Below are 27793 nucleotides of genomic sequence, written 5' to 3'. Positions count from 1 at the left end.
TTAGAAGGTGTAATGTTCATATATGCTGACCAATGAGTTCTCCAGAAAACAGTCAATCTGTAGGCTAGCAGTAAAAAGATCTATAGTTATTGAGAACGTCTACAATTTGAGCAGTTGTATATTTGTGTAAATGTTTATGTACCGAGATAGTCTGCGAACAACAAACCAAGACTAGCTGCCGACGTTTTCCTTACGGTTAGTATTGGTCAATGGCTTTAAACACCTCCTCTTTTATCTGAACATAGTTTTGGTTTCCCAAAAGCTAACTTGGAAAATATTGATGTGGAAAACCTTTACTTGGCCTGACTGGTGATGCTAGAATAAGCAGATCCAGGTAATGAAAAGGTATCCTGAATATGTGGAGCTTGCTTTTGGACGCTGTAAGAAAAGGCACTGAGAAGATGCACTACAAGTTCAGCTACAAACAGGCTGCGATTGGGCTCAAAGGCCAGAGAGTTGTGTAATGGAAAAGAAGCGTCAGTGTTGTTTGGAAGCGCTCTCACACAAACCGCTATGAACAGATCTCAGCAGTGCTTCCCTCGGCTCTCTGGGCTTTTAGAAACGTGTGGTAACAGTTAGTCCTCAGACCTCTTCTCGTAAGGCTGCCTGCTGATGAGAGATTTACAGCAGAACAAGGCTGTTCTGTCAGTACCAAGAGTCAGAAGTTGGGCCGGTCCTGGCCTGAACAACTGTATCCTCCAGCATGATGGATCGCTGCGCCGCTCGGCAGCTCTGCCAGTGCGGTCAGTGTCCGTGAGAGACTGAGGGATTCTGAGGGGCTTGATTATGTTAAGAGGCCCGTCAGAAAGGCCTCAACAGTCTCAGGTGCACCTTGTGCTGTGTCTACCCCTGTGTGTCCCTCCTTTACCCTACAGGCCATCTTCCATTCACCGTCCATACTTTGCCTTCTCCTCACTGACCTCCAAACACACATCAGATGTGGGGCCTTGATCTGCTTATGTTGTTGGGCTAGCTGGCTGCTGTTGTGTAAGGAAAAACCTCACAAAAAGTCCGATCTCTTTGATTTTAACAAAGCATGGCGGCCTGCTAGCAATTAATCCGAGCAGGGGGTTAACTGAGGGCTGTAATTGAGAACAGGCTAAGCTAAGCAGCCCATCAGACATACAAGGCACATGAAAGGTATTGGTTAAACTGGTTATGCATTTTGGAAAAACACGACCTTTTCTGATGTGTCGCTGCTCCGTGTGTGCACCGGATGATCCTCCTTAGACTTCCTGAGAAATGAAACTGTCTGTTGTGCTGTTTTTGGGACTCCTCTTGAAGAAAGGTGTCTTACAGCTATGAGGATGAAAGGAAGGTAATCCAAACTTAGGACTTGATTATCGCCCTGAGCATGACCCAACTTAAAAAGAAAATACTTAAGAAAACACACAGTGTACTGTTGACTCCAGGACATACAGCGATGAAGTCATCTGTGCCGTGTGTGCCAGGCTGGACTTAGCTCAGTGTCAAGCAGGGAAACCGCCGAGGCTGAATAAGTGTATTGTGTCTCTCTTTCTTTTTTAACAAGCTAATAAATCCAAGCTGATAAATTAATGAGAGCAGTGTGTGGGGCCAGGTTCCATCCTTGAAGTGCCCTGATTGTAAAAGTTACTATTAAAATGTGAAGAAGCAACAAGTGTGGTCTTAAATGATTTATCATGCTTGGGCATGATGAAAGAGCGCATATCAGTGAGGGAGGAAGGATGGAAGAAGAGCCCTCACCCCCACAGGTCACGGCAGATGGCCGCCCCTCTCCCAGCCTGGTTAAAGGGAGTTTTTCCTTCCCACTTTGCCAAGTACTTGCTCACAGGGGGTCGTATGATTGCTGGGATTTTCTCTGTATTACTGTAAGGTCTGTGTCTTACAATACAAAGCGCTTTGAGGTGGCTGCAGCTGCAGTGATAAAACTGAATTGAATTGTCACTAATATCGTTGCTGTATCTAAATGCTGGAATTTCACTATGATTCATTCACAGTAACGTTGGAAGAAAGTTGGGATGTTTTGTGAGCTTAGAGCTGAGATGTTCTGTGTTCTGTAGGGCTGACGAGTGGGTGCTGAAAGGAATCTCAGGGTACATCTACGGTCTCTACCTGAAGAAGACCTTTGGAGTCAATGAGTATCGGCACTGGATCAAAGAGGTGAGCGCTTCATAAATCTTCCCCTGTAAAAGCTGCTTCCTCATCAGATAATACAGTTAAAGCTTCAGTCACATACTGAGTGTTTGATTTAACTGTGCTGCCTTACTATATCTAGAAAGTTTGATTACATTTTTAAACTTTGGTGGAACCTGATGGAACGTCAAACATGCTCAGATCGAATAATGTTGGTGTTGATAATAAATCTCATTATCATCTCTTTCTGATACAGAAAACATACCTTTTGTTTTTGCCCACAGGAGCTGGACAAGATTGTGGAGTATGAGCTGAAAATGGGAGGAGTCTTGTTGCACCCCACCTTCAGTGGAGGGAAAGAGAAAGACAAGTAAGATATTAGATTCTAAGAAGTGTAAGCAGTGTCGTGTTTAGTCATAATCCTCCGAGTATAAATCCCAGATCATTTGTTGGATTTTGAACTTTCTTCTCTTCTTAGTCCAACTCCCCACCTTCACTTCTCCATTAAACACCCCCACACACTGTCTTGGGAGTATTACAAGATGTTCCAGTGTAAGGCACACCTGGTGATGAGGCTGATAGAAAACAGGATCAGCATGGAGTTCATGTTGCAGGTCAGCTGGGTCCTTTTGTGTGTGTGCCAGTATTTTCAGTTGGGCTTCATATTCAAACATGTTCTCTCTTTTAGCTCATTAACCTTTTGTTATTGTTTAGGTTTTCAACAAGCTCCTGAGTCTGGCCAGTACAGCCTCGTCTCAGAAGTACCAGAGTCACATGTGGAGCCAGATGCTTCTGTCCACTCATGCCTTCCTCAAATCCATCTCCAACGTCTCTGGCAAAGACATAGGCCCCCTCATCAAACAGTGGGTGTATCCTTTATCGCAATCAGATCTGTGTTTGCAGATGGAGGCAGGGATGGTGGAGGTTGCAGTGTTGGAAACAGTAAATAAGAAAGAAAATAACCAAATATGAAAGGCGTATAGCAGCATCATGTGAAACTGATTACAGTCAAATAAAAACATTCAAATATTGAGTCTTTATCCACTGGGTCTGACACCTCCTTGGAGGGTTTTAGTCTTAACCGTTCATATGCAGAGATCAGAGCAGTGTGGTGAAATTCTTCGGCAGTTTTGCCTTCAACAGAAAGAGGAACGTGCTGGAGCTGGAGATCCGTCAGGACTACACATCATCTGGAACTCAGAAATATGTGGTGAGTCTTATAGCCCTGTGCCTTGTCACTCTGTCAGGACCCAAGCAGGCTTAAATTGTCGGACTTTTTTTGCTACGTTCTTTGCTCTGTTTCCTTGCAGGGTCCAATCAAGGTGACCGTACAAGAGCTGGACGGCTCCTTCAACCACATGCTGCAGATAGAAGAGAACAGCCTGAAACACGACATTCCCTGCCACTCAAAGAGCAGAAGGTACCGGACGCTGCGTCACTCTCCTCTGCCGGGCTTGTGTATTACAATGGGCACTTACATTATTGCTGTTATAGCGCCTGAAAATCATGCATTGCTAACACTGAGATGTGCTACAGTGCATCCAGAAAGTATTGCCAGTGCTTGATGCTACAAGCTTGGCACATGTTTCTCCTATTTTCTTTGCAAACCCTCCATCAGGTTTGATGGTGTACAGCCATTTTCAAATCTTTTGAGAAATGTGTAATCTATTTCAAGTCTGGACTCTGGTTGGGTGCCCCTCCTTGGTCATCTTGACTCAGTGTTTAGGGTAATTGTCCTGTTAGAACAGGGGTGGGCAACTCCAGGCCTCGAGGGCCGGTGTCCTGCAGGTTTTAGATACCTGGGTCAACACACCTGAATCAAATGATGAGTTCATTCCCAGGCCTCTGGAGAACTTCAACACATGTTGAGGAGGTCATTCAGCCCTTTGAATCAGCTGTGTTGGATCAAGGACACATCTAAAACCTGCAGGACACCGGCCCTCGAGGCCTGGAGTCATAAGATGAACCTTCACCCCAGTCTGAGAAGCAGAGCTCTCTGAAGGTTAATGATGTCTCCGTACATCACTGCATTCATCTTTACCTCGACCCTGACTAGTTTCCCAGTTCCTGCTGCCAAGAAGCATCGCCACAACGTGATGCTGGCACCACTGTAGGATCGTGATGAGCAAAGCCTGGTTTTGCTCGACATGACGCTCGACAATTTAATCTTTGTTTCATCAGACCAGAGAATTTTGTTTCTCGCGGTCTGAGAGTCCTTCGGGACTTTACTAAGGAGTGCCGTCTGTTTGGCCGCTCTGCCACATATGTCTGATTGGATAGTTAAATATTCAATGCTGCAGAAATGTTTCTGTGCCTTCTGTGGATTTCATGGCTTGCTTTGTGCTGTGTGCCTTTCCAAACCATGCTCAGCTGAATTTACCACAGTTGGGCTCCAGTCAGGTTGTAGAAGCTCTTGATCAGTAGAAACAGGACGCACCTGATCTCAGTTTTGAGTGTCACTGGAAAGGCTGTAAAATCTTATATGTGTTTAATTTTTGTTGTTTTATTTTTAATACATTTGCAAGAATTTAAACAAACTTTATTCACTTTGTAGACTTTTGAGGTCAAATTAAGGTGGAACAAGTGAAGCGTGTGGATACTTTTCAGATGCACCATTTGATGTTACTTAGAAGAAGGTTGTGGCTTCACTGTTTCCTCCTAATATATACGAATGTTTCCAGTCTTTGTTCTGATTCTTTGTTTCTCTCCTCAGCGAGAGCGTCTGTCATATCAGGCTGGGAGTGTTTGGTGTCACTGATGTGATTTCTGTTTGCAGAAACAAGAAAAAGAAGATCCCTCTGATGAATGGAGAGGAAGTTGACATGGATTTATCTGCAATGGAGTAAGACATTACTGCTGTGATGCATTGCTGCTATGTGACTAAGGCTACGTTCACTCTGCAGGTCTTGATGCTCAATTCCGATTTTTTTGATCAAATCCGATTTTTTTGTCTGCTCGTTCACACTACAAATAAAATGCGACAGCAAACGCGCTCTAGTGTGAACGCTCAAAGCGGCGCATGCACAAAAGAAGACGTCACACACAACACGCTCAGTTTAGACCCAGAGCAACAGTATGTGTGACTGATGGCCTTAATATAAAGACTTTACGTTTCCCAATTTTTGCTTTAAGTTATTCTGTTATTTACATAATGATGTAAATAACCTAATAATGATCCTTACTGCTGTTTTAGAGGAGCGCTGCTTCAAAGGATAGTTTCTGTCAGAATCTGCAGATTATACAGGACAAAGAAAATGTTCACGTTTCTCCAACGTTGTCTTCCCAACAGTTTCACTGGATGGCCAGGAAGCGTTCACGTCGTCTTCTCCGGCGCTGATATTTGGCGTCTGTCTTGTGTCAGTGACGTAAAAGACGGATTCAATGCGACCTGACCATCAAACAGCAGTCGCTTTCTGAAACATCAGATATGTATCGCATTCAGCACCACATACGAAAGTGACCCAGATCGGATTTGAAAATATCAGATTTGTGCCGTTCACACTGTCACCATGATCAGATAGATGGTCGCAGAGGGTCAAAAACATCGGATTTGATGCGCTTTCGCCTGCAGTGTGAACGCAGCCTTAGAGTATTGTCTTGCCAAGTTAATGCTTACATCTGTCTAACATATACGGTGCACGGTGTCCGTGCCTGTTCATTCCTCTGCAGTGCTGACTCTCCCCTCCTGTGGATCCGAATCGACCCGGACATGTCCATCCTGAGGAAGGTGGAGTTTGAGCAGGCTGACTTCATGTGGCAGTATCAGCTGCGCTATGAGAGGGATGTTGTTGCACAGGTGGGCTAACAGTAAGCATGCAGGGCTCCACACCGGCCTTAAAGAGCAGTCCCCTGTGTGTTAGATGAGCCTGTAGTTCTAATGAGTTGTCATTTCCACAATGATTTGATAAAGGAATCCCTTTATTTGCTTAAATCACAGCTCACTAATGTTCTGTGTCTTCATTCTGCTGCACAGTGATGCACATGTGCAGCTTTTTCCACTTCCACTATGACACCAGTGCATCGGAACATTATTGTATCACTGTGTCTAACAGGTAGCGAGTGCCCAGTGTTTAAGCATTCAGACTGTATCCATCAGTCTAAGGAAGAGACTGTGAGTAATTCTGTATATGTAACGTCAGACAAGACTTAAACATATTAAACGGTGTCAATGGGACCAGGATGCATCAGATTTCAAGAAAGTGTTTATTTGTCACAACGTTTGCTTGCACTCGTGTCCGTGTGTCGGAGAGAGTCTTCACTGCTCTGCTGTTATTTACAGCCACACTGCTTTCACTGTGAGTGTACAGATGAAATGAAAAACAACAATCAGATTCCTGATATTTTTCAAGTTCTCCAGTTCCTGTAGCATCAAGGCACCGTCCAGTCCTGACGGTTGGCGTGCTGTTTGCTCAGTAATTAATCTTCTCTCCATGCAACAGAGCTCAGCTTTCTGGTTTTTGTTTCATGCAGAAAGTCATTTGCATGTTGCTTTGTGGTAAAGAATGAGGCCTCTGATCCTTGCTTGCTGTCACGCGTCCTCTAGTCTGTAATGATGGTTTTGTTCCTGACTTCTCTGCCTGTGAATCCAACTCTGGCATAAATCACAACCGTCCCTGTGGAGAAATCTTTTTTGAGGCCACAGCCGGGATGCGGGTTGCAGGTGTCTTTTAGGAACTTGAAGTGTTTGGACAATCTTTCATTTAAATGTCGGTTTTATGGTTTAATTAAATGTGTTTTTTGCCATGTGTTCTGCTTAGTTATGCAGCTACAAAAACTGCAACGTTAGCATAGTTAAAGTTACTGTTCGTACTACTGCAAGTTTTTAGTAAATGTTCATCTTTTTCTTGTGTGTAAAGTCTGATTGAACAATGATCTCTCTGTTAGGAGGAGGCCATCTCAGCACTTGAAAAATTCCCAACTCCTGCCTCCAGGCTGGCTCTGACTGACATCCTCGAGCAGGAACAGTGTTTCTACAAAGTTCGCATGCAAGCGTGCTTCTGTTTGGCTAAGGTACGTGTCACTGTGTTGGTGTGTGATTCAGTAACAGCACAATGAAAAGGTTTTGAAGGCTTCAGCTTCTTCCACAATCTGTTGAATACAATATGTAAGCCACAACCATAGAGATGATGGCACTCCCAAACATCCATCCGTCTGTTAATTAGTCTTCCCTCATCTGTCAGCATCCACCTGAGCTCCACTGTCCAGTGAGATTAACCCTCGGATGGTCATAGTCAAAAAAGGGACCCAAAAGGGTCCCTTTTTTGACTATGACCATCCGAGGGTTAAGTTAGCGCTGTTTGGTTCTGTCAGCGGCTCTGAGCAACGAGGTGCGCCCTTCTTACACCGTCTAAAATCAGATGGATGTGGGATCCAGCACGGCCACATTTTCTAACCCTTCGTGTTCGTGTGTTTGTGATTTCACCTGGAGTTTAAATCGTCAAAGTAACTTCAAACAGAACCACCTTAATAACTCCAGTTACAGAGTTGCTGATGTGCGGCGTTGGTTTTTTAATCTCACAACAAGTTGTGGATTCCTCATTTACGCTAAGGCCGAGTCTGCGAGCGCTGGGACACACGTGCTGTCAGCAGGGAGCGTCAAAGCGCCCTCTGGTGGACAAACCCTCCAGCATCAACACAACATGGTTGAATGGTGTTTCTCCTGACTCTTAATTATTTATCAGCCATCATAAATGCCAATATCGATGTTACCAAATGGCTAATGTGGGCTTACATATCAGTTTAGACTCCTTGAATCTGTTAGAGGTTACTATAAAGCTAGCTACGTCACCTCTTCACAACACTACAGAAGAGACGGGACACAAAGCAGTCACAGATTTATTCCTCTTGCCGCAGACTTAGTGAGAGGCCTGCTAAACCCAGCACAAGGAAGGAGCCAGGTTACACAACTACAGACTGAGGCAACACTAATGTATGCAACACTATGTGCCAGCAGTCATGACATCACTTTTGGTGGTCATCGGCATCAGCCAGAATAACAACGGCAAGCATAATTTGCCTGCAATGTTGTTAATATGGCAAAGCGATGTGGTCATGCTGAGTTCGGCTCCACATGTCACTGTTTGAAACGGCGCATTGCTAGCAGCAGACAGAAACTGGAGGGTGGTATTCTGGGAGTAGTATAAAAGAAAACGTGTTAACAGGTGAGACAGTTTTAAGAATAAAGTTTTGGGCGGACTGAAGGATCCACATAGCAACGAACAGTTTCAGCCTGTAGCTTCACAGTGTGACTCTGCTTTTCTTTTTAATCAAAGATGACAAAAACAGGGGCCTTTCCTCTGTTTCTTCTGCATTTACGTCAGTGGTCACTTAGTATATTAGTACTAAAAAAATGTAACTGATTGTAACTATTACAAAAGAGCTGCAGCAGCAGTACAGGCCATCGCTTCCAAGCTAGCGAGGCCACCCACCACTTTAAATGTTGCTGCACTTCAGCTCAGTTGACTGAATAATTCTGTGGCTCCAGGAAATTCTCTGTTCTCTGGATTTGGTCTGTTCTAACTTTCACCCCACTGGATTTCCATCCTTCAGGTTCCACCTGAACCAATATTTTCACAGCATGAGTGGAGGATGAAATGGCAGCACTTCACTTCTTTCACTAGCTCGCTGCGTTTGGCCACAGTGCCCCCAGCAGACTCTGTGATAATGGCTTTTGGTATACACAAAGCTCACGCACACTCAGGCATCCACACTCACACTGACCACAGACTGCAGTATGGCAGGCTTTACATTCCTCTCTGGACTTGGCTGCATTGCGATTGGTCGGGATCAGTTGTGTGTTGTTGGTAGAAAATGTGGGAAGCACGCTTCGAACACAGTGATACAGTCCATGAATGCATCCCCACATCCGACAGCCCACCTCCCCCTTATCCAGCTAACCAAATGACAACATCCTGCATGAGTGACCCTTGCCCGCATTTTACCACATTAACATAAATTCCCCAATATCCTGTTGGAGCGTATAGACCAGTGGGGCCGCTGTTCATACCTGTGGAAACCACACGAGCTGTTCGTGTGTGCATTTGCTGTTGACTTTGTAGCTCAGCTCTCACCACACGAAGTGCAACAGACAGACAAAGCATTGTTATACAAGCGAGAACATTCTTCACTTGTCATTCGTGTTTCTCAAATTCCTGCTGTAGCTATTATACTTCGCCGTACATTCTTCATTCCCTGCACTCTGCTGGAATCTGAAATGTTTCGCTTTTCTCTTTGTTGTTTTACTGTGACGGCAGCAGACAGAGGGGAGCTGATGGATGCAGTTCTGCACAATCAGGCGTTTAAAAGTGTAATAAAGTAACTTGTGGTTTGTTTTGTTACGCTGTGACTCTTACAGATAGCCAACGCCATGGTGAGCACATGGCAGGGTCCACCAGCTATGAAGTCCCTGTTCACCAGAATGTTCTGCTGCAAGAGCTGCCCAAACATCGTCAAGACCAACAACTTCATCAACTTCCAGAGCTACTTCCTCCAAAAGGTACAGCCAAGAAGCAGAGCTAAATGGTCCGATTAAAAAGCTTGAAGCTTATTCTTACGATAAGTGCTGTCACATCATGAGGTTTTAATCGTTAACACATAAATAACTGCTCTGAACAAATAGTCTTTATCTTGAGCACAGCGTTAGTGACTTGCAGACTATGAATTCACAGTCAGCTGTGTAAAAGAGTGTCAGCTAACTGGCAAATCTAATGTAGGTATCCTGTTTAATCCACTTTAGCCTTCTCACATTTGCTTTCATCTGTAAGCTGCTTTGTAACCCACCTCAACCCCAGCTTCACATGAGTACGGGTAAGCCGGTGTGCCAAAATCAGAGCCACACCACCAAATACGAATGACTGCAGGTGGAAGAAACAGCCTTCTTTGGATTTTAGTGGTCATGTGGTCAGTCGTAATGACTTAATTAGATACTTTGTGAAGAATAAAATAATAAGAAGAAGATACATTTATTGCATTGAAGATGAAAACATGAATATGTTCTCTGTCCTGTAGACTTTGTAAATAAAATATGCACAAATAATGGTGTGTGTGCGCGCGTGTGTGTGTGTGTGCGCGCGTGTGTGTGTGTGTGTGTGCGCGCGCGTGCGTGCGTGTGTGTGTGTGCGCGTGTGTGTGTGTGCGCGTGTGTGTGTGTGTGTGTGTGTGTGCGCGTGTGTGTGCACGTGTGTGTGCGCTCGCGTGTGTGTGTGTGTGTGCGCGCGTGCGTGTGTGTGTGTGCGCGCGTGTGTGTGTGTGTCCGCGCGCGCGTGTGTGTGTGTACCAGGTGTGGAACGTCTCTCCAGCAGATTTAGGTGATGGTGAATGAAGGCCTGACTGTCATGAACAGTTTCCATATCAATACCTTCATCATCCATAGTGTTGAACTACAACAGAGCAGAACTTAATTAGAAATATCATATATTTTGTGAGCCGCTATAAAGAGGAGCCGTTTCTTAACATGTAACTCCAGATTTCAGTAGAACAGCCCATCGAGTATAAAGCTATCATCACGCCTGTTTTGTGTTTCTCATGCCAGACGATGCCGGTTGCCATGGCGTTACTCCGAGATGGGCAGAACATCTGTCCCAAAGACGTCCTCAACTTTATACTCGATCTGATCAAGTATAACGACAACAGGAAAAACAAGGTAAATCCAGTCATAGTGATGTGTTTACTCTTTGTTTGCATTGTCAGCTGCTGACTGGTCGAGTGAGTGGGCATAAAGAGGAGCTGAGTCTGGTACATCTGTTGTGTCTGCTGTGAGATGACCATTTTGGGATTTTCATGACGAGCCAAATGTAATAACTAACTGCTGACTGATATCGACATATGAACAGATAAAGAGGTCGGTGTTTTTGTCAAAGATTCATCTAGAAAAAAAAGATAAGGAACAAAACTGTAGACAGATGATTAGCAGCTACGTTTGAATTTGATTTAATCACACGCGACTCTCACAAACCCCTCCAAACCATGTATCCATAAACATTCTTCATCATTCTCCTTTTTCCCATCCTTTCACTCCTCTCCAGTTTTCCGATAACTACTACCGAGCAGATCTGATCGAGGCCCTTACCAACTCCCTGACTCCCGCCATGAGCATCAACAATGAAGTGCGCACGGTGGACAATTTAAATGCTGATGTCCGTCTCATCTTGGAGGAGATCACACGATTCCTAAATATGGAGAAGTTGCTGCCAAGCTTCCGAAACACCATCACTATCAGGTACCACGCCGAGTGTGTCCTTGTGTTTCAGCGCTACAACACAAAGTTGTTAGTGAAATATACAAAACGCAGCTTTTTAGCCCTCTGCAAAAAGAACAAGATCGTGTGGGGATGTCAGAAAGTCCATATTCATCTTTACATGCCTGAATAGTTCTCATGTGTCTGACACAAAGCAGTCCAACGTCAGTGTAACAAAAGAAAAGAGCGTTTTGTGTTACTTAGATACAGAGAAGCTTGCATCCTCTCTGTTAACTTGTCACACTCCTTCTCTCTGTCGTCTCTAGCTGTCTGAGAGCGATCCGTCAGCTTCAGAAGAACGGCCACATACCAAGTGACCCGTCGCTCTTTAAGTCCTACGCTCAGTACGGACACTTTGTCGACCTTCGCATCGCTGCACTGGAAGCTCTGGTGGACTACACTAGAGGTAGGAGGAATAATACACGTTTGCTGGGGGGCAACCCATCATTTGGCAGCATCAGTATGATACCTGTGGTCCCCTGTCAGCATTTCTACTGAGGCTGTAAGAATGACCGGGGTTTCTTCACATCTTAATCAAACAGAGCAATAAGACGGCTGATTGGTGCAGATCAGCCTGCTTCTCTCTGACGTATTTGTTGGTGGATCGTCTGCTAGTTTAAGGTTTTCTCTCTAATATTGCAGGACTGTTTTTGTGAATTGGTGCTATATGAATAAACTGTTCCTCTATAACACCATTGTTCACAGTGCAACACAAAATGACTTCAGTGTTCATTTAAGACATGTTTGGAAAATGTTAGTGATCCATAACCTTTGAGGAGTGCAAATATGGACGTTACCTTTATGTTTATTGCACCAAAGGACAAGAACGTAATGTAGAGGCATGGTAAAGGACACACTATTAAGTAATGCAAATTTGAATGTTGTTGTTGACACAGCCTGAGCACAGATATGATTCCTGTGTGATTTTGAGTGTTTGTGCTGCAGTGGAGCGGAGTTCAGCGGAGCTGCAGTGGCTGCTCAGCATGGCTCAGAATGACCCAGTTCACTATGTCAGGTCAGACATCACTCACCCTCACCTTAAAATGTTTGAAACAAATTCACACTCTTTGAGTGTTTGTTGTTGCGTTTCTTTATATGATGAGAGATTGAGTCAGTGTTGATAGTGAAGCAGCTGCTGCGCCTGACGTGATAATAAAGTCAGGGTATCTGTGGCTGTGAAAAAAGCCTTTAAAATTCCTTCTACTTAAAGGTCTCATATCATAAAAATGCCTTTTCTGGATTTTGAGATTTTTATCAACTTTGTGCTATAAATAAAAATCTGAGGTTGTAGTTCCTTTAGCCCCTGGACAACAACAACAACAACAACAACAACAACAACAACAACAACAACAACAACAAAGCCAGTCACAATTTTCTCTGCTTCTTGTGGGAACAGAGTGACTGTAAAGTTTTTGTTTAGAGCAAAACTGTGAATTCACACATCACAAGTGAGGAAGACACTTTTTGCTCATTTTGTTTAGAGCTATACGTTGTTATCATTATGTGTTACTATGAGTGCAGCATATGTATGCATATATGTCTGTGTGTATCATATCTCTTCCATAACTAGTGGGTTAAGGCTGAAACTTTGCCATTAATAATGATGCTTTTAATACAGACTTAATATATCCCTAAATTCTGTTGATTTCACGATCATCATCCCTCTGTGAATACAATCTTAAGTTCTTCCTCTACATTTGTTTTATGTGTCCCATTCAGCGTAGTGTACTCCTGAGCGTAACTTACAGCAGGCACGTTTCAGGAATTTTGGGAATGAGCACGAGTACCTGATATGTAGAATTATTAAATCTGTTTCTGTTCTTGACCTACAGACATAAGATCCTGGGTATGCTCTGTAAGAATCCACCATTCACCAAGACAACAGACTCGGCTCTGTGTAACGAAGCGCTGGTCGACCAGCTGTGGAAGTTCATGAACTCTGGTAAGAAACACAGGAGACAAACATTGCTAGTGGCCCCCTGCTGTGCAGGCCTCTGCTGTGCCCAAACTTCAGGGTTTTAGTTCATGGCTCTTTATTGAATCCAAATGCAGTCTCTTGTTGTAAGTTTAAATTTTAGCTGTTTGTTCTTGAGTGCAGTGTTTCAGGGCAAATTTCAACTCCTGAATGAACTGATTAGAGTTTAATGATACAAGTATCTAATATGATGAAGTGATAAAATGTAGGGCTGGGCGATATGGCCTAAAATCCACATCGCGGTATAATTTGAAGCATGTGCTGTAACGATATATATCACAATATATTCTTTTCTTCTGTATAACGTATTTTCCACACTATAAAGACTTAAAATCCTTTAATTTTCTCAAAAATTGAGAGTGTGCCTTATGTATGAATTCTGGTTGTGCTTACTGACCTCGAACCGATTTGGGCAGAAATCTGTTAAAAAATGTTTTAGTACAACTTTGGTAAGCCGCACTGCTTGATGGATCGTCAGAGCATTACGGCTGCCGTAGTGAGGAGCTTCGCGGAGTAATCTGGGTCCAAAACTCCGTCAGCTTCAGGTCCCAAAGTCAAACGAACACTAAGAGTTAAAAACGGTCTAAATTCTTTCATCTTTAATTAAATCATCAGCGTTGCTGCTTTACCAGGTGTAACAATTAAGTTTTACATCCATGAAAACAGAATTTATTAAATTTAACGGAGTTAGAAGTTAACAGGAAGTTAGCTCGCTAGTTTCCACCTAAACATGACCTACCATGTTCTGACTGAGAGATTTTTGAAACTAATTCAAACGTACAGCTCTGCTACCACTTCCAACATAAATGAAGACAGAAAACTAAACAGCAGTGGCGTTTGCAGGTTACTGAAGTTGGACTACCTGGTTTATAATGTTGTGCTACGTGATTGCTAGCTAACAGCTATGTTAGCATAACATTAGCTGGAGGATGAACGCCAACTTTTCTTCCACTCAATAAAAGTTAACGTGAGGGATTCTGGTGGTCAGGGACAAATGCAATCGCATAGCAGGATGCTGTACACGGGCCAAACTTCAGTCAGGAGAACAACTGAGATCATTCATCCACAATACGAGGTTAGTTATTAATATACTGAAACAACATGGGAACAGAGCAGCTGCGAGAGAATTCAGCATTAATGAATCAATGTTACGGAAGTGGAGGAAGCGCAGGTTTTGGCTTTCCCCATATTTCAAAAGTGCTTCATCTCTTTGCTGTGACTGTCGCCCGCCATAATTTGGAGATGATAATGGTTGTAGCCGCTGCGATGCTTTCGACCAAAACAGGCGCAGCTTGATGACATCATCAACATACGCGATAATAATAATAATAATAATAATGGATTGGATTTATATAGCGCTTTTCAAGGCACCCAAAGCGCTTTACAATGCCACTATTCATTCTCTCTCACATTCACACACTGGTGGAGGCAGCTACAGGTGTAGCCACAGCTGCCCTGGGGCAGACTGACAGAAGCCAGGCTGCCATTTCGCGCCATCGGCCCCTCTGGCCAACACCAACACAGCGATAGAGCGATATAGTCAAAATCTCTATCGTTGGCCAAATTTATATCGTTTCTATTGCCCACCCGTAATCAAATGTAAAGTGATGACATTATAGTGTCTCTCTTTGCTCTGACAAGAAGAAGCTCAGCTAAAACACTTCTCTGTCCATCATTGTCCGACACGGTTCCTCAGTAGAACAATAGTACAATACTACACACTTTTTCATACACTGAATTGTAACACACTCTACAGTGGTCATCTTGAAACTGTGATTGTACAGACTCCTCTTTTCTCTGCTGCCTGGATGAAGACGTGTAAAGTAGGGCTGGGTATCGTCCCTGATTTCTAGAATCAATTCGATTTGAATCTGGGAAATTTTGCCTCAGACAGTCAGAAATATTATAACTCAGATCAGCACATTTACATCTTTTTGTATCTATAAAAAGGAAGCTGACACTTTCCAGACTTTATCAAAGGTGTGAGCGTCACAGCAGAGGCCTTTGTGTCAAAGCAGCTGAAGATAAAACAGAAACACATGAAGGAGATTTTCCTGTTCTGGGATTTTATAAAAATATTCTGCAGTCGATCAAAAACGAAAGAAAACCATTAATGAACAATGAACATCACCTCTGACGTTACAGCGGTTTGATTAGAGACACGGCGTTTTGCATTTTGTATAATTTTAAAAAGTTTAAATTTGTTCAGAAGCCTGTTGAACGGCAGAAATTAGGTTTTCTTAGTAAAAGGAAAAAACAGCGGCCGACAGCCTGTAAACAACGTAGACTTGTGCGTAACAAGCAAGCGAATTTTATCCTGGTGGAAGCAAAACAGCAAAAGTCAGAGTGAATCCATGACGATGTTTATGTGAAGCTTAGTTTGGATCAATGTTGTTTGGAGAGAGATAAACTAACAGCTTCTGAATCAGCGCAAAAAGGGCGTGAACATAAAGCTCGACCCGCCGACACATCAGAGTCAGCGAGCTTTCAGCCCCAACCGTGTCCGTGGCGTCGGTGAGAAAGTCACAGCTCACTGATTCTGATCCGTCGGCGGGTCGAGCTTTGTGTTCACGTCTCTGTGCAGAGTCCGTGCTCCTGCTCTCATTTACTGTCTTAAATGTTTGGTGGTTGTTGATATTTTGTGAGGTTTCACCTGAGATTCTGGTGTTTCAGGAAAAATAAATTCATATTAAAAAAATCAGGATTTTAATGAATCAATATCACGTTATCCAAGCGAGAATCGATTTTAATCGATAAATCGATCATCAAAACCCAGCCCCAGTGTAAAGCATCAGAAGTAAAATCTGCACGTTGATACACTCTAGGTGCGATGACACAAATGGATGAACAATTTTGTCTAGCTCAGAGGACGAGAATATAGCTCACGATTTAGAAATATTCCTCAAATTAAAGAAATGGGAACTTGGTATAGTTTTATATATGAGTCAAAGTTCAGAGCCTATCCAGCTCATCATGTGACTCAAACGCCACATAAACCTGAATGTCATCAGCATAGAAATAATAAGAAATGCCAAAAAAAAGAATGATACCGGCTAAAGGAAGCATGTGAACAGAAAATAACAACCAGGATTACGCCTTGTGGAACTCCATGTGTAAAAGGAGAAATCGCTTCCTCCAACAGAGGACGTCCTTCAGATAAACAGGAGGAAAACCAGTGAAGTGCCGAGTCAGAGATACCAACAATGGGTACAAACCAATTACCTGCAACAGATGCCATTAAAAATCATTGTAGAACTTTGAAACAGCAGTCAGGTCTCTGACAAGCATGATGAGAGTTTCATTTAGTCTAACCGGAGAGAACCAGAGAAGAACCTTAAGTCCGTAACCTGATTCTCACCATGACGGAGAAATAAATAGCTACTCTGTGACATCACACAGAAAAAATGGCATGAAACTTTAGAGCAGACTAACAAGGAGCACTTGCACATAAGCACAACTCTTATTTGAACACATGTTTAATGTGAACCTGTTTTACTGGAACGGTATACGTGTGACAGAAAGAAAGCACAATAGCTGCTGGAGTAGGCACACAGCTTCCAGACTGAACACAGGACCCGATCCTGTCTCGTGACAGCCTCACACTGCTGTCAGTCTCGCTCTGTGGCTGCACAGCTGTCTCCTCAGGTTCACAGCAGTGTGTCTGATTAATGAGTTTTAAGTTTTGGTCTGCTGCCGTACGGCTTTTGTTCCTCGGGAACAAATTACAACGTAGCTTTTCCTTCTCCTCTCACGATGTGGGCTCTACCCATGAACCACAGGCAGGGCAAATTACACTGATGGCGAGGTCAGCTAATGCTCACTCAGTTGTTCTTGCAAGAACTGCGCCCACAGCTAATATACACTGTATGTACCAGAACCAAGAACATGTTTTCTTCACAGCATGCTGTCTTTAATTTCTCTGGGACACAATTCCAGGAAAGTCACTTGAGCTAAAAAGTTTCCTCTCTGTACACGGAGCCACGGCCAGCAGAGGCTTGGAAGTTTAAGTTGAAAGAAATTATTGTATTTGGACTGAAGAACTTAAAAAGCACCAGACTTTTACCACTTCTCTTCTGGTCGTTACATCTGCACTGAGGAGACCTGCTCTCTGAATGGTTTCAAAACCCAGACTCTCTGTATTGTGTTGTTCTCAGCATGCCCCACCAAGGCCCCTTCACATGCTGCCTTTAACCCCCTCAGTGAGCATGCAGGAGGACGCGGGGTTCTTTCAGAAAAGTCGTTTACTGGTCCATTTACAGTGTTTTCCAAATGTTTGAAGGCCTTCTCATTGAGTTTGTTTATTATTGTTGGCAGGAGGCTGTGAAGTGCAACCATCAACTGACTTATTTCTATCAAGCATAATAACTGCAGCTTATAATCATCTCATCACCACAACAACATGAAGCTGCGATAAATAACTTCCACGTGTCTGACTGGACAGACTTCTGTCAGAACCTAAACCAAGCAGCTGTTGCTCAGCTCTCATACAGGATACTGACTGTAATCCTCTACAGCAGATCACAGCAAAAGACTTGGTTCTGTCTTTGTGCTTTCAAACTGGTAATGCAACACTTGAGTCTCTCAGTCAGCTGGTTTCCAGAAAATGAGAAAACCTTCAGCTTTTGCCAGTTTGCATGAATCAGCACTAAAGTAAAGTGGCATTAAACTGCAGATGCATATTCTCTGCTCCAGAATGACCTTGAGCCTTGGTTTAATTCCTTCTACACACCTTTAGCTCCACACAGGTGTCTGCAGATCTGACACCCTGAATGATACAGCCACACGGACATCCTGTTGAGAACCGAGGGGGAAAAATAATCCTTCAGTTCAACCTTTTTTTGTGATTTGTGTGTCCACTACAGAGAGAATAAGTGAATAGGCGGAGTTTCATGAGGTTCTCTCGAGAGCGGTGTGGCTCTGCAACTCAGTGTGGCTGTAGTAAACCATCAGTTTCAGTATGGATAAATCTTTCTGTTTATTATGAATGATTTATTTAAAACTAATATTCAGTGTATTCAGTGTGAGAGGAAGTTAAGTAAAGAAAATATAGGATTTTCCAGTGGGATGACACAAATGTCATACAGAGAGGAAGCTGAAGATGATGCAAATCATCAGCTTCAGGGTCTCCAAACATGCTGCTGTGCATGATGATCAGAGGTTTGTCCAGAATTATCTTTGCAAACTTGCTCTGTGCCACCACGTTGTCTTTAGAGACAAGAGGTTTTCTCCTGGCAACCCTTCCAAACATATTAGCATGTGGCCGCTCATTACCATCCTGCTTCCTGCTTCCATTGGATTACATTAGACTTTGTGTAGTTAGCTGTCCTTCTGACTTTGCTGTGTAGTTGTTGTTAGCTGCCAGTCGCAGCAGATGGCCCCGCCCCTCCCTGAGCCTGGTTCTGTCGGAGGTTTCTTCCTGTTAAAAGGGAGTTTTTCCTTCCCACTGTCACCAAAGTGCTGCTCATAGGAGGTCATATGATTGTTGGGTTTTTCTCTGTATGTATTATTGTAGGGTCGACCTTACAGTATAGAACACCATGAGGTGACTGTGATTGGGCGCTGTATGAATAACATTGTTTTTCTGTGTTTTAGTGCTAGCTGCCATCTTTTGATGTCTTCAGAAGAAGCTAACTGTACAAATTTAAACCAAACAATATTGGCAACTGTGAGAGTTAAAAGGTCTTCATGGATGTGATTTCTGTAGGTCCTTTGACTAGTTATGGTCTACATCTTGGTGCAGCGCTTATATACAAACCCAAAGCTCTGCTTTCTATTGTGTCCTCAGTTTTCATTATTTCTTTCTCTTCCAGGGGGTCCTGTCTTTCAGCCAAAGGTTTAGTCTGCCAAACAAAATACACTCCATGTCAGAAGCCAATTACAAGTATATGTTCACAGTTTCATGTTCTTCTGGGCTTTTATTCCAACATGTTATTAAATTTATAGATTTACAAGTTTGAGGCATGGACATAAATATTAATGATCATTGTTTCCAGACGATGTCTGTTTGCCGTTCTGGTTAGTGTGAGCGGCTGCCAGTTGAAACCCGAGCTGCCCGGCGTGTGGTAACCTTAAATACCATGTTCTGATAGCGTGTTGGTCATTTTATAATCCTTTTTCTCCATAGCCCCCCGTGTGTTAAACCAGCACACTCACACAGGATGGTGTTTCACTGACTGAAGGTCAGGGAACACAAACTAAGAGGACGTTCTGCTGCTGTTAGTCGTTTTTTCAATCATCTTCTAAAACCACAGGCCAGCCTCTGGCCTTTGGTTTGCTGGCTTCAGCAAGATTTGGAGTTTACTTCATGCCAAATCCAAACTACTCAAATGACTCACATAATGAGACATTCAGGCTTGCTGTCACTGAGAGCCTATTATCTGTATTTAGTAGTGTTGGGATTGTCTCTCCGGGGATGTCAAATAAAGCGTGTGGTCGAGCAGTATGCAGGATTAAATGCGGGCATGTACTCGTTGAAAAAAACGTAACATGCTTGTAGATTTCCAAACGACTGCACTCAAAGCTGCCGTGTTAGAGAGTACGACAGCAGGCTCAGGAGATGTAATATATCCTCTTCTTTCTCAGGTACGTCCCATGACTGGCGGCTGCGCTGCGATGCTGTCAATCTCTACTACATGTTGTTTGGTCTGACTCGGCCCTCGTGCCTTCCGCTGCCAGAACTGGGCCTGGTACTCAACCTGAAGGAGAAGAAAGCAGTACTTAATCCCACCATCAAGCCTGAGCTGGGAGTCGGTGCTGTTATGGACACGCCTGCCAGCATAGGCATCCACGGTGTGGGCATGAGCTATGCAACAGTAAGTGTTGGGCAGTCACTTCATTGCCAATGTTGTTGTTTTTAAAAGCAAAACTCCATCCGTCCACGCCGTCATGGTGCGAAAGGCGATGCAGACTCTGGACAGGTTGTAGCCTATCATAGGGCTGACAGACAACCACAGTCAAGTCACCAGTTAGCCTAGCATCCATGTCTTTGGACTGTGGGCGGAAGCTGGAGTGTCTGGTGAGAACCCACACAGGAACCAGAGAACATGCAAACTCCACACAGGAAGGCCTCGGCTGGCCAGTGGAGTCAAACCCAGGATTCTAGCTGCTACACAGCTACCAAGAAGCTAACAGGAAGTAAAAACCATCAAGTATTTGACCTCGAAAGCTGGATCCTCACTCCCCACTTTATTATGTACATCGGTTCAACTGCTTGTTAATGCAGATATCCAACCTGGTCGTCTGTGAACACAGAACACGTCACAGCTTGAAGCAGATGGGCGATAGCAGCAAAGGACACACTGGCTGCTAAGAACAGCAAACTGAGACTGGATTGTGTTTTTAGCCGAAATCCTCAGTATGACATGAAGGCTGGAGCCACCAGGGCGTCTCCACAAGCTGCCTTTACCCCCACTCAGTGAGCATGCAGGAGGACTGTGGGTTCTTGTACTTTCAGGGATCTCAGGAAAAGTAGTTTACTGGTCCATATACGGTGTTTTCCAGATCATATTTAAAGACTTCGTTGCTGCTTATTCAGAGTTTGTTTATTATTCCATGTTGGCAGGAGGCTGTGAAGACCTATTTCTATCAAGCATAATAACTGCAGTTTATAATCCTCTCATCACCACAACGACATGAAACCGATCACTTTTGGTCTGGTTGATAAAAGACGGCGATAAATAACTTCCCACTTCCACGTGTCTGACTGGACAGTTTTCTGTCAGACCCCTAAACCAAGCAGCTGTTGCTCAGCGCTCATACCGTTTGATCACTGACTGTAATCCTCTACAGCAGATCCCCGATGAACTGGAGGAATGTTGCTTGGTTTGAGTTTCTGCTTTGACAGTTAGATAGTAGGATCAGAAAACATGGATCCATCCTGCTTTATAACCACGGTACAGGCACTTTCTTCTCCCGTAGTACCAGCTGAGCATCGTTTCAACACCCAAGCGTACTCGAGTATTGTTGCTGACCATGTCCAAATCCTTTATGCCCACACTGTCTTTATGTACCATGTTCTGACAGCTGTTTCCAGCAGGATAACACACAGCGTGACAAACCTCGGGTCACTGCACACTGGTGTCTTAAGGATGAGAGTGAGTGAATATTCTGAAGCATGGCTCCCAAACAGACGACGAGGCGTCCAAAGACCAACCTGAGAACTTAAGTTGAACTTGGAGCGGAGTAAATGTTGGCGGTTTAAGTGTCTCCAGCAGCCTTACGACGGTGTGATGAGTTATCGTGTCGGGTTTCACTCGTTTTTAACTCCAGCGGTGATGTCAGCAACTAACTGCTCGGCGGTCGTTTCTTTTCCTTCAGTCGTTTTTGATTTACGTGTGCCACACTGAAACGTTCACACGGCGCACACGTAGAAGCTGCCTCATAAAAGCGGTATTATTTTTGGTTGGACCCTGTGTAATTATGGCTACTACAGGATAATGCTGCCAGCAGTATTTGGCTGTACCCCATCGTCACTGCGTCAGCCAGAATCACCAAACAGAACAGCCTTCTGCTTGTTTGTTCATGATCAAAATCTCTGCGGCGGTTGATTGAACCACTCCATTACACACGCTAACTGCAGCGCACACTCAGAAGTCTGCAGGTTCTCAAAGATATGATTGAAACCATGTAAAGTGTGTCATGACTCTGTTTAACATGAAGTGCCCAGAATTTTAGGGCTCGGTCCTCTTCACTTCCCTTAACCCCAGTTTTTCTACCAACACGTTGGCCCCACACCTTAAAATGACCGTTGGAAAAGCGAGTATGGCGAAACGTGCACATGTTACATTTTAAGACGGTGTTAATCTTTTTAAATAAAAGCCTCACACTCCAAAATCGCCTCTGCAGGCCTAAAGTGAACTGGAGACACATTTCAAATGCTCAACCTCTGTGTGCAAGCTAGCATCAGCCAAAGCAGTTAGCACTAAAGCCCTGACGTGGTAGCATTGTAGGACTGCTTAGCTCCCACTCAGCTGTACTTGTTGTAGTCACGTACTGTTGGATGGACAGTGGCAGTGTTGAAAAACACGTGGACTCTAACAGTAATGTGAGCTAGGTATGTATGCACAGGCAGAGGCCCATAGATGCTTCAATCTAATCATAACTGCTCATTTTCAACCAAGTTTCAAGTCCTTGTGTAGCTGGATTTGCTATTTGTGATACTTGGTGAGCTGATTTAGCTTAAATGTTAATAGCAATTATAACAGTTCTCTAATAAAGTGTGTATTCTATTGCTGTAGCTACTTTACTGCCCTGTCCTGCTGTCAGAGCTGGAGCTGCTGCTCATTCTGATTTCTTTCTTTGTGTCTGTCAGGTGGACGACGAGCCAGATCCTGTCTCACTGGGTGTGTGTGGCGTAGGCCAGCCCCCTCAGGGCCTGAAGAGGAAGGCTGACACCCCACTGGGATCTCCTCCAGAGCCAGGACAGGTACTGCAGCAGCAGGATGATGATGGAAGGGGAGCACGCTACAAGATCAGAGTAAGACGCTAATGACACACTAAAGGAAAATTCATCACCCATATTTTTAAAACACTAAACAGAAAAGAACAATATAATCTGCACCAAACACCAACGTCTCTTGATGGTGACGGCAGGTGATAGTGGTGATGCAGGACATTTAAACAAGAAGCCATCACTACTGTAGCCGTAGTAACTTCAGATCAGCTGGACAACTGCTGATGCTTTATACCTCTGTTAAGCTGTCCACCAAATCTGAAAAACAAAACTGCTTAACAATGTCTCTGTTCACAGTAAAACTTTCCAACATGTCAAGTCTGTTAAACAAAACTGTTGTGCAGTTTATACTCGATGGGCTGTTCCACTGAAATCTGGAATAACACGTTAAGAAACGTCTCCTCTTTATAGTGGCTCACAAAAGCATTATGATCCATAAAAACTGCTTTCATTGAAACTGAACGATTCACTATCTCTAAATAAGTTCTGCTCTGTTGTAGTTCAACACTATGGAAGATGAAGACATTGACATGGAAACTGTTCATGACAGTCAGGCCTTCATTCACCATCACCTAAATCTGCTGGAGAGACCTTCTACACCTGGTACACACACACACACACACACACACACACACACACACACACACACACTGCCGAATGCCTAACCCTAAACCTAAACATAACCTAATTGTAACGCTGACACTAAAACCACATTTTGAGCCTCAAAAAGGCTTCAAACTTGTGCGGCCCGGGTTGTGTGTCCTCACAAGTGACTGTTGGTTCTCACAAGTATAGCAGAATGCAGATTTTGGTCCTCACAAAGATAGCTAGACAGGAACACACACACACACCACTGTAGAGGACATTACATTCACGTCACATCCTACAAGCAAGCACTTGACAACAAGAAGAAACCAGCAAAACCAGGCTCAGTGAGGCGCACCAGTACCTCAGCTGGTCGGGGGTGAGGGCGATTAATAATAACTAATGATTATAAATGCAGTGGTGTATAAACACAAAGTGAATAGGAGGCTAAGGCGCTTGGAAAGAGTGACTGGACTTCCTTAAATGTCTTGAAGACGTTTCCCCTCGCATCCACGAGGCTTCGTTATTTCTAACACGGTGAAGAGTACCAGGTATTTCAACCCTTGTGGAGTTCCACTCAGAGCCATCGTTAGCAATATAAACTCAGCCACCTACAACTTTCTGCAAACACCAGCCTAGCTTCACTTGTGGGCAACACACCCCATCACATCAAACACTCCACTAACTTCTCCAACAAGCTCTGCAACGTTATGCTGAATCCAGATAAAAACATGCCTGTGCCACAGGATCTCCAGTATCACCCATTGTAGCCAAGCTTCACAAGGAGGAAGTGGAAAGTGAAGCTCTGGGCTCTTCAAAGGGACAGAGCCTAACCACTGGTACAGCTACATGGATGATACCTGGGTCAAAATCCAAACCCAAGCAGTAGAAGCCTTCACTGTTCATCCCTCTACACTGGAGGAACCAAACAGCCACTCCATAAACACATGGCAGAACATAGAAGAGCCACCTCGACAGGACATCTGGGGCATTATTAAACACATCCACTGATGGCTGAAGAGCCTTAATCTGAACCTAAAGGGGAGCTCGGGCCACTGGTTTGGGTTGAGTCCAGCCAGGGAATAGAAACCTGCAGAAACCTGACCTTTTTGGGTTTCTGTAGAAAGTAAACTTGCTCTGCAAATAAACTTGGAGTGAGTAACAAATGAGGTCAATATTTGCAGGTTCCCAGTCAGAATTTTAAACTGGTAACTCAACTCAGATTTTGAAGCAGCCACAGCAGCCTCGAGTTACCAAAGATGGCGGCAGTAGGAAAACTGTCAAAGCACTGTTGTGTATTTGGGGCTATGCACACAGCACTGACTGCACGTTTTTCTTCTTCTTCTTTTTTCCCGTCTGTCCCGTTTGGCTCTTTTGTCATCAGAATTATTGTCTAAAGGCGAAGAAAGATGCCGGATTTACTTTACCAAATGGACCATCCCAGCCTCGCTGTATTGGTCTGTTTGATTCACCTTTTATTGTTTATCTTATTTTCACTTGCTCCACACGGGACAGACATGACTGGGAGAAAGAAAGAGGGAAAGAAAAAGAGCGGGGAAGAGGGACGGTGATAAAGGGCAAAAAACAAAAACCAACAAAACAAACAGACAAAAAAACACAAATATCGATCACCTGGATCAGCTGAAAGAAAAAAGAGAAAACAAGCAAAAAAAGAGCAACATAATAAACAACATCATCGCGATGATCTATGTGAATATAACAGTAAACACTAAATATTATTGTGCAGCACGTAAGACCGACAGCAGTTTCTGTCGTGTAGTGGTTATCACGTTTGCCTGACTGCACTGTTTTTAAAAGAAACCTGCTTTTCGCTGTATTGCTAGTGATGCACGAGTGGCTCTACCTGACCAAAGAAAGGTAGCCAGCTATCAGAGCGTGGCAACGAACAGGCCTTTGACACACCCCAGCTTTAAATCTGACACTTGTCTTTCTCATCTCAGGTAAAGAGCCATCATCTGTTGAACAGGCTCTGCTGTCCATGCCTGCCACACCCGTGCCATCTTTCCCCAAAGAGACCACCTCCTCATCCTCTAAGCATGGAGGCGACCACGGCCACCATCACCACCACCATCACCATGAGCATAAGAAGAAGAAGAAGAAGCATAAGCACAAGCACAAGCACAAGCACAAACATGAGAGCAAGGACAAGGAGAAGGACCGAGACCGGGACAACTCGCACACCTACAGCAACAGCCCGGCCAGCGGCAGGTCGCTGCGCTCGCCCTCTCTGTCCGACTGAGCGTCCAGAGGCTGGCGCTCTCCAGCTGCTGTTGGCGCCGGCTGGGTTAACGGCTTGCATGTGGCATGCAACAGCACACTTGCCTCCGTTGCTTCCATGTCTGGACTCAACATTGATTCCTCAGTAGTATTATGAACAGGAACTCTGCTGTTGCAGTGTAAGCCTCAGAACCGAAGTCCTCGGCACAGACACCGGGGAAACTTCCACTGAGGCTGTGATGTCATCCAGGTAAACCCTCCCGAGACCTCCCTGTGTCCTTACACCACACACACGTACACCACTTCCAGGCTGTGTGGGGCGTGCAACCACACACACCTCTCTCCACAAACAGCCTCACCCCACAGCTCAATCCCAGCATTCAGCGTCTGCTGAGGGGAGAAGTGACGGCTCGTGTTGTGGATTCTGCATGGACGGCGTGCAGAGACATTAAACTGATGGATTTCACTGCACTGCACCACTGAAACTCGAGTAGTGTGCGCGCGCGTGCGTGTTTTATACTTTGCTTCCTAATTGCATATGTTTTGGTATCCACAGACGTTGTAACTGCATTAAACAGCGTTCGTGGCTGGGTTTACTCTGGCATCATGTCTTAGCTTTGATTAGGTGGTTTTAACCAATGAGAAGAACAGAAGTCATTCAGCATTTAGATAAACAGCTGAGCCCTCTGTCATCAAAAACGGTTTTTGTATCTTCTGGTTCACCTCACCATGCCGAAATCCAACAATAAAAGAAAAAGATTGTGTCACTCTTCAAATGTTGCCGTTCTTTCCTCATTGTGTACATGTGAATGTTTGTGGGAAGCCTCCTCCTCAGCCTGTCAGGAGGTTGGAAATTCCCTTGATGGGATTGTAGTGTTTTCATTGAGTTAATGACAGTTGTACGAGTCCAAAACCTGTCAAATGCAAATGGGCTGCAGCACAATGTAGAGCGTACCAACTACAAGATGAACTTTTATAAGAGATCAGTGTAATTTTTTATTGTAGTTTTATTTGAATGGAGCCAGAATATCAGCCAAGCATCAAGAAAAAAGACTTTGTTCTGAACTGTTTTGCATGTCACTGAGTGAAATAAGGATTTGTTCCTCCCCAGGTCTGTGTGCCTGTGTTGCACACACATTACAAGCAATCACTTAGAGCTATTCCCGATCTCAGCTTGATATGTGTATAAGGCACCAGTCCAGTCAGTTTCTGCCATTCCAACCTCTCCTCCACCGTCGGTAGGACCAAAGAGCTGGAGGTCGGGATAAGATCGTAGACCTGCAGGAGGCTGAAATGAGCTACGATGCCATCAGCAAAAAAGCTCGATGAGCAGGTGAGATGACTGACATAATAATGGAGCAGTTATTCAGAAATGGAAGAAATGCTAAGTGACCATCAATCAGCCTCGGTCTGGGGCTTTCTACAAGATCTTGCCTCGTGTGAGGACGATCATGAGAAATGTGGTGAATCAGACTAACTGCACCAGAGGAGCTTGTTGAGGAGGCAGGTGCGCAGGCTCATCTTACGTTCACCAGTGAACGTGTGTCGCAGCTGCAGCAGCAGTCGTGTGGTGTTGTGAAAAAAAGGACCGAAATGCAGGGACTGACATAGACGTGAGGGGTGAGCTTTGATTTACATGAGGCGATAATACAGATAAAGATAATACAACGGAGGTGGCGAGGACAGGAACTAAGATAAACCTGAACTGGAAAAAACTAGTAAAGCTGAAATCATAATATGCAGGGAGAGAGAGGGGAATGACACACTGAAGGAGGACACAGCTGAACCTGATTAGACACAACAGAGACAGACCCTCAGAGTAAAACAGGACAAAGTCAGGGACACGAACAGAGCACCGGGGGAGGACACAGGATACCAACATCAGAATAAACTAGAACATAAAAGAATAATACTAAACACAAAACGCTGGGTGAAACGACCCAGGACCGTGACAATGTGATTCAGAGGAGAAAGTGTTGTGGGAACATGAAACCAAACAGACCTCTTTGGCATCATCGTGTTTGGAGGAACAGAAATGCTGAGTATATCCCAAAAACACCACCTCCACAGTAAAGCATGGAGGTGGAAACATTACACTTTGAGACTGTTTCTCTGTTAAGGACACAGGACAACTTCATGTTGCCCTGTAGGGGATAAGAGATGGGACTTGTGTATCGTAAAACCACGGTCCCTT

The 27793-nt window shown here is 44.2% G+C and overlaps 1 protein-coding gene across 1 annotated transcript in view; it reads left to right on the top strand.

Annotated features, from left to right (window-relative positions):
• taf2 (TAF2 RNA polymerase II, TATA box binding protein (TBP)-associated factor) overlaps positions 1-26375 on the top strand; it is a 35723-nt gene extending 9348 nt beyond the window's left edge. Inside the window, exons 9-27 of the mRNA XM_026183901.1 lie at positions 2043-2142; positions 2400-2485; positions 2594-2729; positions 2830-2984; positions 3211-3325; positions 3426-3535; positions 4892-4957; positions 5785-5911; positions 7000-7125; positions 9470-9610; positions 10646-10756; positions 11139-11332; positions 11617-11756; positions 12296-12365; positions 13183-13292; positions 19908-20137; positions 22636-22800; positions 23277-23379; positions 25323-26375. Coding sequence (XP_026039686.1) covers positions 2043-2142; positions 2400-2485; positions 2594-2729; positions 2830-2984; positions 3211-3325; positions 3426-3535; positions 4892-4957; positions 5785-5911; positions 7000-7125; positions 9470-9610; positions 10646-10756; positions 11139-11332; positions 11617-11756; positions 12296-12365; positions 13183-13292; positions 19908-20137; positions 22636-22800; positions 23277-23379; positions 25323-25621 — 2584 coding nt within the window. The 3' untranslated portion in view covers positions 25622-26375. The remainder of the gene's footprint in view (positions 1-2042; positions 2143-2399; positions 2486-2593; positions 2730-2829; positions 2985-3210; positions 3326-3425; positions 3536-4891; positions 4958-5784; positions 5912-6999; positions 7126-9469; positions 9611-10645; positions 10757-11138; positions 11333-11616; positions 11757-12295; positions 12366-13182; positions 13293-19907; positions 20138-22635; positions 22801-23276; positions 23380-25322) is intronic.
• The last annotated feature ends 1418 nt before the right edge of the window (positions 26376-27793 follow it).

This window comes from Astatotilapia calliptera, chromosome 11, assembly GCF_900246225.1.
Source record: "Astatotilapia calliptera chromosome 11, fAstCal1.2, whole genome shotgun sequence".
Lineage (NCBI taxonomy): Eukaryota > Metazoa > Chordata > Actinopteri > Cichliformes > Cichlidae > Astatotilapia > Astatotilapia calliptera.
The sequence above is the reverse complement of the archived record's forward strand: the minus strand, read 5'-3'. Positions and strand labels throughout refer to the sequence as shown.